This window comes from Alosa alosa, chromosome 11, assembly GCF_017589495.1.
Source record: "Alosa alosa isolate M-15738 ecotype Scorff River chromosome 11, AALO_Geno_1.1, whole genome shotgun sequence".
In the NCBI taxonomy this organism is placed as follows: domain Eukaryota; kingdom Metazoa; phylum Chordata; class Actinopteri; order Clupeiformes; family Clupeidae; genus Alosa; species Alosa alosa.
In genome coordinates, this window is record NC_063199.1 from 26,446 (window position 1) to 41,358 (window position 14,913).

The 14,913-nt window shown below is 40.9% G+C and overlaps 1 protein-coding gene across 3 annotated transcripts in view; it reads left to right on the forward strand.

Annotated features, from left to right (window-relative positions):
- Positions 1-14,913, forward strand: part of tes (testis derived transcript (3 LIM domains)) — a 56,758-nt gene that overhangs the window by 20,892 nt on the left and 20,953 nt on the right. For all 3 annotated transcript variants that reach the window (XM_048257372.1, XM_048257370.1, XM_048257373.1), the window contains exon 5: positions 5,572-5,787. In XM_048257372.1, coding sequence (XP_048113329.1) covers positions 5,572-5,787 — 216 coding nt within the window. The remainder of the gene's footprint in view (positions 1-5,571; positions 5,788-14,913) is intronic.

The window sequence follows — 14,913 nt, forward strand, 5'->3', positions numbered from 1 at the left end:
TTGGCCTACTGCGTGGAATTTACTAAGCTGTCACTTCATTAGGCTACGTAAACATCGCTCATCACCGCCCGTCACTGCCGCTAATTGCGTGCCCACAGCTGAACCACAAGCGCTGCTGAACGGAGATAACCGATTGCGACATTAAAAATAATCAAAGTTTAGCGATCATAGGCTACATAATAAGATGTCAACAAGCAGCAACATACAGTAGCCCTAGTAGTTCTACTTCACTTAAAAAAAAAAATACTCGGAACTATTTACTGCACTTAGACTAGGGCTATGCCTTAAAATACCCTAGTAGATTGAGAAGTGGATGTCGTGAAAGTGAACAAATGATAGCCTATTAGAAAGGCAAACAAACGTTAAAGTTGCTTTTGACATAGTAGCCTACAATGAAGAAAACTGATGCTCTGAATACTGAATCAGCCGTCTCTGAAAGTTTCTAGGCCTATAGCCTAATTGATGCATTTAACCGGAATTTGGATTTAATTTTTTCACCGCAAAGCAGACGTGCACTGTTTTCATATATGGTGGAGCACCTAATCGCTATTAGCACTTCTCCTCCCCTGTGCTTGGTGGTAGCCTAGGCTACAACCACTTTTCCCTCGCCCTCCCATAAATTCATCAATGCATATGAAAATATGTTACATGGTAGCATGTTCAAATGTATCATGACAATTTTTCTTATATCTTTAGTAGGATATTGGATGTGAGAAGAATAAAATGGATGTTCCATAACTTAACTTAATCCATAATTTGATACTGCAACTAAAGTTAGACTTGAAGAAGAATCTGTCTGCTCACCAGTTCCATTTTTTTTAACAGCCATTTCATTATTGATAAGTTGATTACATGTCTATATTAACTATCAAAGAAAAGATAGAAAATAACTATTTGTGTGTGTGCTGTAAAATGGTTAGAAGAAATGAAATCGGAATCGGATAAAATCGGTATCGGCAGGTCAAACTCTATGAAAAATCGGAAATCGGTATCGGCCCAGAAAATTGCAATCGGTGCATCTCTACTCAAGATGTATTAAATAAAAATAGCAGTGAGTAAATTAACAGTGCATGTATTTTAAGGGCTTCAAACTGCACATCTCATGGCTCAATGTTTTACATACTATCCTTCATGATCTTTAGGCCTTGGCTAAACCAGCTCGCCATAGGAATTTCTATTGGCTAACATTGTGGATGTTATCCAATCACAGCGCTCTATTGTGTTAGAGAGTCTTAAGGCGGGCTTAACAGGATAACGACTGTCCTGCGACGGTGAACAACAAGGATGGTGGCTATGGCTTAACTAAGAGCGGTTGTTTGAATCAAGGCCGGCGTCAACTTTGGAGGAGTTGGACTTGTGCTTTTCTTTGAAAGTTGAGCAACACAATGCACTTAAGTCATTCCTTTCGAAGAAGGATGTATTTGCCGTTTTGCCGACCGGATACGGATATGGTCGTAGCGCTGGCCTATTGCATGCCTAGGCAGTTTGAAAGACAATTCTCTGCCCGCCCCTTGGATTAAGCGAGGTGAATGGTTCGATTCCAGACTTTACATTTCAATGATATAGGATGGCCCGCCAGGCTAGGTTAACCCTCTAGGCGCCACGGTCGAGTTTACTCGACAAGATGCGTTACTGAATAAAACGGCCGATTTAGTCAAATAGGGTGTCATATTTTGTTCGACCTCCACTCCACTAGATGGCAGACATGTCATACGTCATCCCCGAGTTGAAAAAACGGCATGCTTTAAACAAAACTTTCTAGCTACAGCGCATTGAATCAGTGCGTGAAATACCGGAGCTAGTGTGCGTGTGAGCCACTTTGTCAGAGCCGATATTGTCAACGTCGCAGTATTTGCATTAGATTATCGCCTAATGGCATCAAAAAGTTTATCTGAAATGAAGTGTTGGGTCTTCTATTCGCGGACCCTGATTCTGAAGGGGAATATCTGCCTTCAGAAAATGACGGTGATTCGTTTAGTGAGGCTTCAGATGCGTCTCTGCCTTGCAATGATGCAGCTGGACAAAGTGAGAGTTCCCATAGTTTAGCTTATACCAAGCACAAACGTTGATTCGTTTGCCCAATGTCACTGGTGGGAATAATGTTTCACGGGTTCGGAGTGTTCATCGGGAAGTTAGCAGGGTGTTAGTGGTGTGGCGAACGAGGCTGGAGGTAGCTAATGTCCATAGCTAGCTTCTGTCTTCTGAACGTGTGCCTCTCCGCAATCGCGGCGACAGTAACGTGGTGGAGCCTTTGTCTAATGCCACTGAGTATGTTAGACGAGGTCGGAAGTGGTCATAGGACAGTTAGGGGAAACGTAGAGGCAGTGTGGGGAGTCGCAATGAGAATGACAGTAGGCCTAGTCCGAAGCTAAAATTTCTTCCACTTTCGGACGAGATCGATCGGTTTGCTCGTCTGATTGGTTTGCTGCTGCCAGCCGCTGAAAGGCAGTGGGGAGAGGGGACATTTATCTCGGCCTATGTGACCACACTGTAATGCAACTACATCCACTCTGTTTATCTGACGGGTCTCTGATCTCTCTCTCTCTCTCTCTCTCTCTCTCTCTCTCTCTCTCTCTCTCTCTCTCTCTCTCTCTCTCTCTCTCTCTCTCTCTCTCTCTCTCTCTCTCTCTCTCTCTCTCTCTCTCTGCAGCACACGCATTTTCAAATTTACACACAGGCACTGGGCCACGGCCAATCAGAGGGGAGGTCCCGCCCTTCACTATCTGTGATTTGTTTAAACCACGATATTGGCCAAAAATTATTGGATATTGGACCAAAGGTAGAGTTTCAATGCGGACACTTTTTCCTTTTCCTCTCTCGAATAGCTGGTCGCACCGGTGCGACCTCCGATTTTTTTTTTTTTTTAGTCGCACTTTTAAAAAATTAGGTCGCATATGCGACCAAATTGGTCGCACTCTGGAGCCCTGATCTATGTAGTGAGAATACAAAAATGTTGAATAGACCTAATAAATGTATTATGACGCTGAATGCAAGCGTATTTCATATGAAGTTTGATTAATATAGGACATCAAAGCAATGCCTTCGTCTCCGTTTTTGATCACAGAGATTTGTTGGGTGTAGGATATTTTACAATTTCCTACCGTATAGTTTTAGGCATCTTTCCCAGAAGATGTTATTAAGTTAGCAATAAAAACGTTCATAGGTCATCTCTGACCAACAAGCAGCAAGAGCTACTGAGTTATGTATGACCACATTTTTAGAGGTTTTGCAATGTACATATGCATACACATGGTCCTAGGAGGAAGGGTCACACTTGTTTACATGACACTCAAAAAAACGGATTATTGTGTTAGTTCAATTAAAACCAGACTAGTAATACATGTTACTCTGCAGGGCTCTACAGTGCGCCCATTTCACTTTCGCGACATACGCGAAAGTAAAAATGATGCCGCGGCGAAAGTGCAAAAATATTTAGCGCACTGGTGCTAATGACTTCTAACCATGTCAATGTTTGTCTACAAAATACACCGCAACATCCGAGAAACAGTACTGGTGCAAACCATAGAATCACGTCGCGAAAGCAGCATAAAACTACACCTCCCATCAACGTTAGCAGTTTCGCGTTGGGACTCGATAGTAGTAGTCGCTTCTATGAAATCCATGAGCCAAGAAAAAAGCGGAAAGACTAGCCAGCCAAGATGAAAAGATTGAAGAAATTCTTCTATCCAATCAATTCATCGGATATAGGAGGAACAGGATGAGATTCTGAGAATGCAGTGAGAGAAGGAAAGGTAACCTAACATGCCTTTTAGCCCAGTTGACGTATTGGCTGCAATATGCAAAATATAGCTGTAGCTTAACAGGCACAAAAGTAGCTTCCCGTAATACTCCCATTTTATTCAAAGGTAGAACGCTACTGACAACTCCAGGCTTCCACGATGCTTGTTTGTTTACACGAATACAAGCTTAAGTGCAAAACGAAAGTAGGCCTAACGTTTGGCTACTGCCCCATCAATGCAGATATTTCAAATAAAAATAAAAGTATAAAAATATATATATATATATATATATATATATATACTTGATTAGACTATGTTGGGTTTTGTGGAAGAGAAAATGGACTGTTTTAGTAGTAGTATTAGGCAGTATGCAGTCATATAGGTCACCATAGGCATATTTGGATTAGCTACAGGTGGATTCACAAATAAATAAATTAGCCTATATTTGGCAGGATACTTGATATACAGGCTAAATGCAAATATGGCAATGTATTATATTATTTTACATTAACAAAATGTAGGAAAATAGAACAGACTGAAAATAAAGTAGGCACTGATCTTTAAAATCCTGTTTCCTGTAGCCTAAATGTTGTCAGTCATTCTTAATATTCGCAATTGGTGCACTGGCATGTTTAACTGTTAGCTGCAGTGTAATGTTAGATTATGTGTAAGTTAAGTACAGAACTGACTGTGCTCCCACATTTTTGTCTGTGCTCCTAAATTTTTTAACTTGGGCGCACAAGTGCTCCTGGAAAAAAATGTTAGTGTAGAGCCCTGCTCTGACTGAAATTGGAGAAAATTGAAGTTCTTCTACTCAGACTAACAAACCCAGATAATGGGATTGAAACTCCTGCATGTATACACTCAATCGGACTCAAATTGGCCTATGTACTCTGTGCATGTGTGCCTCTGGACAACACTACAGTCAGCACTGTGTCTTCAGCTTTTCTAGTTTGGTTAGCAGCAAGCTAACTACCTAAGCCTTATGCCACAATGCTGCATACTCCATTACATCCCCCAGAATGTCCTTATTTTCAACAAGTAATGTCAACTGTTTAACTATTTAAAGTATTTAACCACACTGATGATGCAAAGTTCCCTAAATAGGAAAGAGGACAAGTTGCCACTTAGCGTAGTGGAGGAAGACGTGTACTTCAGTCAATAAACCGATTCCCTTCCAGCGTATGAATGCCGTGGCCTACTGGTTAGGGCTTCGGGCTTGGAACTGAAGGGTTGCCGGTTCGATCCCAGACCAGTAGGAAAAATGTGGGCGGGGGAAGTGGTTGAGCACTACTCTCTCATGCCCACATCCACGGTTGAATTGCCCTTGAGCAAGGCACCTGACTCCTCACTGCTCCCCGAGTGTAGAAAGGCAGCTCACTGCTCTGGGTTAGTGTGTGCTTCACCTCACTGTGTGCTCTGTGTGTTCACTAATTCACGGATGGGATAAATGCAGAGACCAAATTCCTTGTATACGCAAATATACTTGGCCTATAAACCTGATTTACGTGTATACTCAGACAAGGACAGTAGTCCAGTTAAATGACCTAGTCGAGCTATAACTGTAGGTCGACTTAACTGTGAATGTAATTGTATAGACTTTTGCAGGGTTTTTTTGCCCAAGGTTTCCTTCTGTTAAAGGGGACTGTCACTGCTACTGTTAACTAATTGGTGTTTAGGGGTTGAAGCACCTTGAGACAATGTCAGTTGTTAATTACTGTATGCTGTATAAACATGTAAAAATGTAAATAAAATGAATGAGCTGCAAACTCAGTTGGTGTAAATATTTAGATATTTTTGATATTCATATCTTTGGTTATCCATCCTACAGTGTTGCAACCAGTGCCACCAGCAAATGAAAGAAGGTGAGCCAGCAGTATATGCAGACCGTGCAGGTTATGATAAGCTCTGGCATCCATCATGCTTTGTATGCTGCATCTGCACTGAGCTATTGGTGGACATGATTTACTTCTGGAAGAAGGGCAAGCTGTACTGTGGTCGGCACTATGGAGAAAGTGAAAAACCCCGGTGTGGAGGCTGTGATGAGGTCAGATCCACTTTACACATATACAAGATATTACTTTTATAGTCTTTTCAAAATAATAATCCACACTGAAAGACTGTTGTAACTGATAAATTACAATGCTTGATTTTGATTATTTAAAGTTAATAATTGTAATGGGTCAGCATTTCTGAGAACGATTGTTGAAATGGTTTAGTAGTCTGATTTTATATGCATTTTCAAAAACAAATATTAGGTCCCATATTTTACTTATTTTTCAACAAGTCAAAATAGACCTATGGGTTGCACAAAACATGTCCCTGAAGCTGTTTGTGCAAAATTCCTCTCAGATTACACATTATCAGCAGCTCCATTCTTGCCAGTTTCAGTCCCTTTCAGAATAGGCTGTTTCTGGGGCCTGTTGCCTTAAATGCAAATGAGCTGTTGTTGGCCAGGCCCCACTCCGGAACTGATTCCATGTTTACGTCAACGGACAGTGTCAGCATGGTTGAAAGCCAAGGAATATTGGTCGGTCGGTCGGTCCACCAGAGAACATCCGACTGCCAGTGATAAAATGCAATTGATATGCAGGAATAATAAAAAAATGGGAGTTAAACGGAGTTTTGCCGAAACGTCTGCTTAATACAATAACCATAGCAGAATCAATTCAGACACCAGCTTGTATGATGTAACATGGCCTAGCAATGTTCAGTGATAATGGGTAAAACTTTATTTGGGTCGGTACATAATTCCCACCCTAATCCAAGCCTAATCCAGAGTTTAAAAGCATTTGAGGAGCTGTTTTTCAAAACGCTATAAATCCATTTTAATAGTTTTCAGGATTTTTTTTTTTTTTACCTAGACCCACACATTTTGTGAATATTACATTTATCCTGTTCATTTTTTTTTGGCTCAGTTTGAACATGTTGAACAATGATTGTTACATCAAACAACAATTTTGTTGATTTTTTTTTTTCCCAAAACGCTATAAATCCATCCATTTTTTTCAAAATGCTATAAATCCATCCATTTTTTCCAAAAGTTGATGGTTTGTCTTTAAAAAAACAGAACATACAAAATACAATCAGGGACTCGTACTATAAATGAATATAAATGAAATAAGTGCAAATGCATGAAATAGACAAAAGTCAAATAAAATAAATAGGAGAGAGAGAGAGAGAGAGAGAGAGAGAGAGAGAGAGAGAGAGAGAGAGAGAGAGAGAGAGAGAGAGAGAGAGAGAGAGAGAGAGAGAGAGAGAGAGAGAGAGAGAGAGAGAAAACTGTTTGTGTGAGTGTGAGGGTAAGAGAGCTTTTTGGGGTAACGTGTCAAGCCTGTAACAAGTAGGACCAATTTGTCCAACAAATATGCATGTAAAACTATATTCAATATTCAATAATGCATTCAATAGTGCTATACATTCAGTAAGGCATACTAGAGACTACTCTCCGTTGGCTTGTGAGCTCGAAAAATTAAACTTCTATCAGGCCAATCAAATCGTGTATAGAGTCGTTAGGCGGGCTTAACATAATGATTGATGGCAGAGTTGCAACGGTTTGGCTTGAATTACTTGCTACTTGAAAACAAATAAGATAATGTTGCTTTTGGCGAACAGTGTGACACGAGTTAAGCTTTTATTAAGTTGGCAAAAGTTTGAACTAGCCAACTAGCTCCGCTGGTGGGAAATGCATGGGACTCCTAGCGCTATCCTATTGCGTGCAGAGGGAATTTGAAAGACAACCGATTATCCCGCCCCTCAGACTGAGCACTGCGAACGGTGAGTGCCCAGACCCTACATTTTAATTTGGGTCTGGCTCGTCAGGCTAATGAATATATGTTGTAGTATGTGATTCCTATAGTGTATAAAATATACTAACATCTTAGAAACATTGTAAAATTATTGAAATAGATTAAGAAAGCCACCGCTATTTCAATGGTTAGATTGATTTGTTTAGATCCAGTGAAATTGCTGCCTTGGCAACGCTACATCATGGCTTCGGTACTCTATTCATGACTAGTAAGTACATACTGCATAGGTATTACTGATGATAATGTGCTTGCTGCTAAGGAACCAGTTTCCACTTTAGAATGGGAACCAATCTCCCAGTTGTTAAGTGCTGTTTGACACAGCAACCTGGGCAGTGAAGTGCAGCGAGGTTGATCCATATACTTGCTTATTCTACCATTGTTCTCCCACTATTTTCTTGAATCTCCCCTTGGGGATCAATAAAGTATCTATCTATCCATCTATGGAATTTATTCAAACAGTATACTAGTGGGTTATATATATATTCTCTTTTGGTACTTACTACTAATTAGTAAGTAGAGGTCAAGGCTTACTAGGTCATTATTAAGATTATATCAAGAATAAAGGCCAAATTCGTCATGAACAAGACATTTGTGAATACACGGCTAACAAATGATTAATGTTGCCTAACACATGCCTTACAAGTCACTAATACAGGCATTAATTAGGTATGTATTAGTGTCTAATATGTGAACCTTAAAATAAAGCCGAAGACGGGTGTACAAACAGTGGTAGCCAATGGGTTTGGATGAATGATCTACACCTAAAGCCACCTACCTGCAGTTGTGGAGCTTTCAACCCGAATAATGACGTGATTATCCTGAGCAACACCTCTCATCCCCTATATGATATGCTTGTTAAGCTGAAGAGTACTTTCAGTGGCAGGCTAATCTCCGCCAAATGTTCTGTAAGAGACACAGAAGGTCATTCCTTCCTCCTTCCAATGGCAATTAAACTTTACAACTCTTCACATCTTTGTAATATACCAGATGACTGATGTAATGTGGCAGATGACTAATGTGATGTGACTTTATTAGGGGTCCAAGCAACAAAGCTGCGGGAACCCTATTGTTTTTTGTTCTGATTATTCTTCCCTATTATTATTATTATTATTATTATTATTACATTTTTCAATATTTATTATCAACATCCAATCAAATCTCAGTTGTCAGTATTGACCATCTTTTCTTGTAAAGGTACAATCTTATCCAAACTTGGTACATACACTAGTGTTGTCACGATACCAAAATTAATGTTTCGATACCGATACCAAATCAAGAATTGCGATTTCGATACTTCTTCGATACTTTTTAAAAAATGTATTTGATTTGGGGGCCCCACCACCTTGACATCATCATCAGTAATATTGAATATACTGTAGTGTGATCATTCACACCAGTGGCCATCCCAGATTTTGCTTGACTCTCTCCACACAAACACACATGGAAAATGATGGCTTGTCATATTTCATATATTCTGCATAATTACTAGTAAATATATTTAGCAATTTGAAAACTATTCTAAAACTATAACTATTTTTAAACTATTACACTTAGGCATAACTTTAATGTGGTGTGTAGGTCTAATTGAGTGCACATTGGTGATTGTGTGGTGTGTGTGTGTGTGTGTGTGTGTGTGTGTGTGTGTAATTGAGTGCCTGTCACTTTAAGAGATAGCCTACGTGAGAGTAATTGACCTTGTCTCACGGTTTTAGTCTAGTGAATAAAAGTTGCACATAGCGCATAAGAATATGTGGATGCAATTAATTATGTTTTGTATGTCATTAGATAAAATAAATGTTCAAATGTACAAGTAAATGTACAAGTCGAAGAAAATCTTTCTGGGATCATAGAAGAGATACAGTAAGTGTCCTGCAATGTTCATTAATGATTTTAGCGAGCAATAATTGTCAAACGTGACCTGAGCTAGCGGGATAGTTAGCAAGGATCTCTCTTCAGATGTAAAGGTTTGCCATGGTTGCTTAGCCTATTTCTAAATGACATTAAACCCAAATAGTACCCATAGACTGTATGAGTAGGCCTAAATGACCAAAATCCCACAGCCTAGGTAGGTTAGCAACACAAACTTGTGAGATGCAAGTGAGCAAATCAACTTGATATTAGCCTATTATGATGTGTTACCATAGCATCACTTGAACTAGCAGCCATGTCTTGCTGTTAAGCACGACAGCTGCGCTTACGTGTGTGTGAGGAGAAAAGACGCACAGCCACAGGTTAGGGGAGGAGGCGCTAGAAGCATGCCTTGTGCACACGCATGTTACTTCAAAAGAACACGGTCATTCTCAAGTTTCGATACTAATAAAATTAAGCATCGTGACATTTTTAATTTCAGGGTATTGCGATACTTTTGTAGTATCGGTGCACCGTGCAACACTAACATACACTCAATACGACATTGAGACACACTGAATTTCATGCAATTCCTTCCATAGGGAGCACTACAGCCGTTACATGTCAATTTGTCATTTACTGTTTGTGAAGGTGAAACTTGGCACACCTACACCTGGCATAATTTCATCACATGTCAATATGTAATTTTGTGATTTATATAACATAGCAATTGGTGTACTTCTACTTTGTCCCATTTCCTCTGTGACCTTAAGCCTGCTGGACCCAGACAATCAGCGCTTGCAGTTATATTTATGTATTTTTATTTTTTTCTTCAACTTATTTTACTTTTATGTTTGTGTTTATTTACATGCACAGGACAGTGCTGTTGCTACAGTCAAATTTTCTTTGGGATGAATTAAGTATTTCTTATTCTTATAATAAAACCCCAGATACTTAATTATAAAAACTAAACAAAAAATACAAATATCACAATCAACAATAAAAAAATACTAAGCAAAAGGCAACAAGGGCCATTCTTATACTGAATTATACTGTAGCGCCGAGGCGATTTACTCCCATGTTGGACTTCCCCCTGTGTTCCCCTGTGTCTCTGTTTTCCCGGCGTGTGCGCGTGTGTGTGTGCGCGCGAGAGTGTCTGTGTCTCCTCCCTTCTGTGTCATAGAATGTGTCAATAAGTTCTGATGCGTTTTGATTGGGGGGAGGAGTCCGGGAGGGAATATTTAGGGGTTCGGATAGGTTAACGATTGATAAAGGGAGGGAATAGAATAGGGGGTTCTAAGACATTTAGTAAGTTTAGTCAGAGTAGAGGTGAATTACGTGCGAGTGGGTTGTGTTGTTGGCCGATGCGAGTGAATGACGAGTGATTGAGACGTGATTTGCCAGGATCGGTTTGTTGCTTTGTAGTGGACACCTCCTGCTACCCGTACCGTAGCCTGTACATCATTTGAAAAATAAATAACCGGAGTTTGGAATGATACCTCAGCCTCCCCGTCTCCTAACTACTCCTCGGCATTACAATACAATAAACATGATAAGCTCAGTCAGGAAACACTGATTGATGCAGTTGATTGGATCAGCTTTTGCTTCCATACACTGCGTTTTTTTAAGATTATTTGCCATGAAAGCAATTTCTTGCTCCCTACTTCCCAGCTGTCTGGATCTGCTTGGGAGAAAGGGGGGTCTTGCGGTTTTAGTTATGATTATATATATTTCATGTCTGAAGAAGGGTATTCAGCCCGAAACGTCACGTGGTGATTTAAAATCTTTTAAAACGGAGTTCTCAGTGTGCGGACTAACGTCATTTTTTATTTCTGAAGTATTCTGGTCCAGCACCTGTTTGAATCTGGATGTGCGCGTTCTTCTTTTTTGTTCTTTTTTGTACTTTTGTACTTTTGTACCTTTATTCCCACCAACTTTGTAAAACGAGGCAGAAATTGATACAGTGACATTAAATGGATTGATGGCCATATATGGGGGTATTTCCGGTGTCTTTACATGACATTACATTACATTTGGCTGACGCATTTTTAGCCAAAGCGACTAACAACATGGTAAACAGTTTAAGTTTTAGAGCAATTCTCAACAATTTTAGGACAATTTAAAAACATTAGAGTACAGTAAGAATAAGTGCATCAGGGAGTGCTGTTTTTAACAGTTACTTGTCAGTTTAAGACGGCTGGTGAGTGCTAGGATCAGTAAGACTTGTTGTAAGTGTTGCTATGAGAGGAGATGTTCTCTAAAGAGCTGGGTCTTTTTTTTGAAAATGGAGAAGGATGTCCCTGCCCTTGTAGGAACTGGCAGTGTGTTCCACCAACGAGGAACAACAGATGAGAAAAGTTTGGATTGGCTTGAGCTGCGTGCGGTGGTAGAGCTAGACATCGTTAGATCTGAGGAGCGCAGCGGTCTGGAGGTAGCGTATGTCTGTATGAGGGCATTCAAGTAGGTGGGAGCAGAACCGGAGACTACTTTGTAGGCAAGCGTTAGAGCCTTGAATTTGATGCTGGCCGCCATTCTGCCGTGCAAAGGCAAAAGGCCGTAACTTCAATTTTATCAAAAATGAGTTTTTGTCATTTTTGGAACAATGGGCATCAATTTTATCATGTGGACAAATATCTTGAGTCAATTTTGTTGTTTTCTTATCAAAATAAGATGCTGTTTTTGCCGTAACTTCAAAAAGCAGAGGGTAAGCCAAGGCATAGCCTGTAACATCAGTTGTGGTTCTTTAGCTTTGTTTCGCGGCTCTATAGAACGCTGCAATTAAGTTACAGTGCACCGTAATTTCAGCGCAGCAAACCATATTAACATTGGTGGTGGGTAAAACAAAGGCAGAGTGTATTATGCCTATGTATTGTATGTAGGCCTAATTGAAGCACTTCAGCCACACTTCAATAAAGTGAAAAGAAAATGTTGCAGTGGTTGTTTTACTATCTAGCATTAACTACTTCAGATTTTGTGAAATTCAGCTAGGATGTAGCCTAGTTAGCTAGTTAACTGTTCCTGATCCACAAATAGCCTACATGATAGATGTTGTGCCAGGCAACTGTAAGACACCATAAATGTCTCAAAGCCTGGATACTATTAACTAGTAGCCTAGTACACGTTTTCTCGTGCCATACAGGGTGGCTAGCTGCCTGCCAATCTGCAAGTCCACTCACTGGCAGAAAACAAAGCGAGTGGGTTGGGGACACCTCACGATACACCTCCCCGTCGCACACAAACTAACCCAGCAGATAGAACTTAGATCGCAGCTTACCTTTAAAAAAATCCATGGAAAACAACATCCACTGAGAAGACAAATCCATTGTTTAAATCCATCACAAGTTTTCAGCAAGCCCATTAAGCAATATAATTATGTGCAGGCTAGCTAGCCTAAAATCTATCAAAGTGCAACGTTGTTAGGATGTTGTCATTCAATTTTTAAGTGTCGCTATGAGTAAGCTATTAGCTAAAGCTAGACAGTGTTGGTTGCAAAATATTTGACTCCCATACGAACAAAACTACACAGCATGTCCTTAAGTCGATGTCCCTTTAATTTGTCAAGAAAGAAATCCAATCAATGTGTGACTCCTCCGCCACCCCATACGACACAGACAGTAAATTATTATGTGTCCATGAGTAGCAAAATTCCTGTAATTGCATACGTTTCCAATGGCATTGGCTTGGATCATGTTGTGGCTGTTTTTTGGTTTTCTGGCTCTTAAAGTGTTATTTTACTTAAATTAAGTACAACGATAAAGTTTTAAAATGTTCCAGTGTAGCCTTCTCATTACTTTGTATTTTGTAATATTCTGTTGATGGAGGCCTAATATTAAGCTTTACTAGCCAAAACTCACTAAATGTTATCTTAAGGCTATCATTGTTATCATATAAATGTTTCTATAGAGTGATAAAAGTCCAAATGGTCAGTAAATTAGAAGTTAAGGTATTTTGCCTTTGTATGACCCATTATTGTTTTGCAGATAATGCAAAGGCAGAATACATCATACAATTGGCTGGACAACAAAAAAACTTTAAAGTAATTTTTCTCAGTTTCACACTCTGGCGAGTTAAGGTCTTTTGCCTTTGTAGGGCAGCATAGGTAGCCAGTGTAGCTGGATGAGCAGCGGGGTAACATGTGCCCTTTTGGGTTGGTTGTAGACCAGGCACGCCGCTGCGTTCTGGATCATCTGAAGTGGTTTCACTGCGCAGGCTGGGAGACCTGTCAGGAGGGCATTGCAGTAGTCGAAGTCATTGAGATGACTATTGCCTGAACCAGAAGTTGGGTAGCATCTTGAGTCAAGTAAGTCCTGATTTTCCGTATGTTGTAGAGTGTTAAACGGCATGACCCGGGCGACTGAGGCAACATGATCTGAGAAGTTTAGTTGGTTGTCGAGAACAACTCCTAGATTTCTTGCAGTCCTGGTAGGTGAAACAGACAGGGAGTCAGATTTGATGTTGATGTCGTGGTGTATGGTAGGTTTAGCTGGGAGGACCAGCAGTTCAGTCTTTGAGAGGTTCAGCTGGAGGTGGTGTGCCTACATCCATGTAGCTATGTCTGAGAGGCAATCCGAGATCAGTGCTGAAACCAAGGGGTCATCAGGTGGAAAGGACGGATAGAGCTGTGTGTCGTCTGCATTGCAGTGGTATGAGAAGCCATGCGAACGGATAATCTGTCCCAAGGAGGTGGTGTAGATAGCAAAGAGAAGGGGGCCCAGCACTGAGCCCTGGGGGACCCCTATGGTGAGATGGTGAGGTGCAGATAGCTGACCAAGCCATGATGCGTTAAACGAGCGTCCTGTGAGGTAGGATTCAAACCAGGAGAGAGCAGAACCGGAGATTCCCATGTTAGCGAGTATAGAGAGAAGGATGCGGTGATTAACCGTGTCAAAGGCAGCCGATAAGTCAAGCAGAATGAGTACCGATGACCGAGCGGTCGCCCTGGCTTCTTTTAAGGCTTCTGTTACAGACAGCAGAGCCGTTTCGGTAGAGTGGCCACTTTTGAACCCAGACTGATTTGGATCCAGAAGGTTGTTCTGTGAAACGAAGTCAGAGACCTGTTTGGAGACTGCTCGTTCAATGTCTTTGGATAGGAAAGGCAGGAGTGAGACAGGGCGGTAGTTCTCGACTTGAGCAGGGTTGAGGGAAGCTTTCTTAAATAACGGTGTTACCGGGCCATTTTGAGCAGCTGTTGGAAATGTGCCGGAGGTTAGCGAGGCATTGATCACATGTGTGATAGCTGGAGCGATGGTTGGGCTGATGGACTGAAGTAGGCTCGTAGGTATAGGGTCCAGCGAGCATGTGGTAGGACGGCTGCATACAGGAGTCTAGATACTTCACTCGAGAGAGGCGTGAATGCTGAAAAAGATGTTCCAGCAGTCCCTAGAGGTTGTAGGAGTGCGGTATCTGAGTCAGATCGTTGAGTGGGCATGTAGAGAATTGACTGCTGATTGCCGCCACTTTGTTTGTAAAAAAATGAGGCGAGGGTATCTGCAGTAAGGCTGGATGGAGGAGGAGGC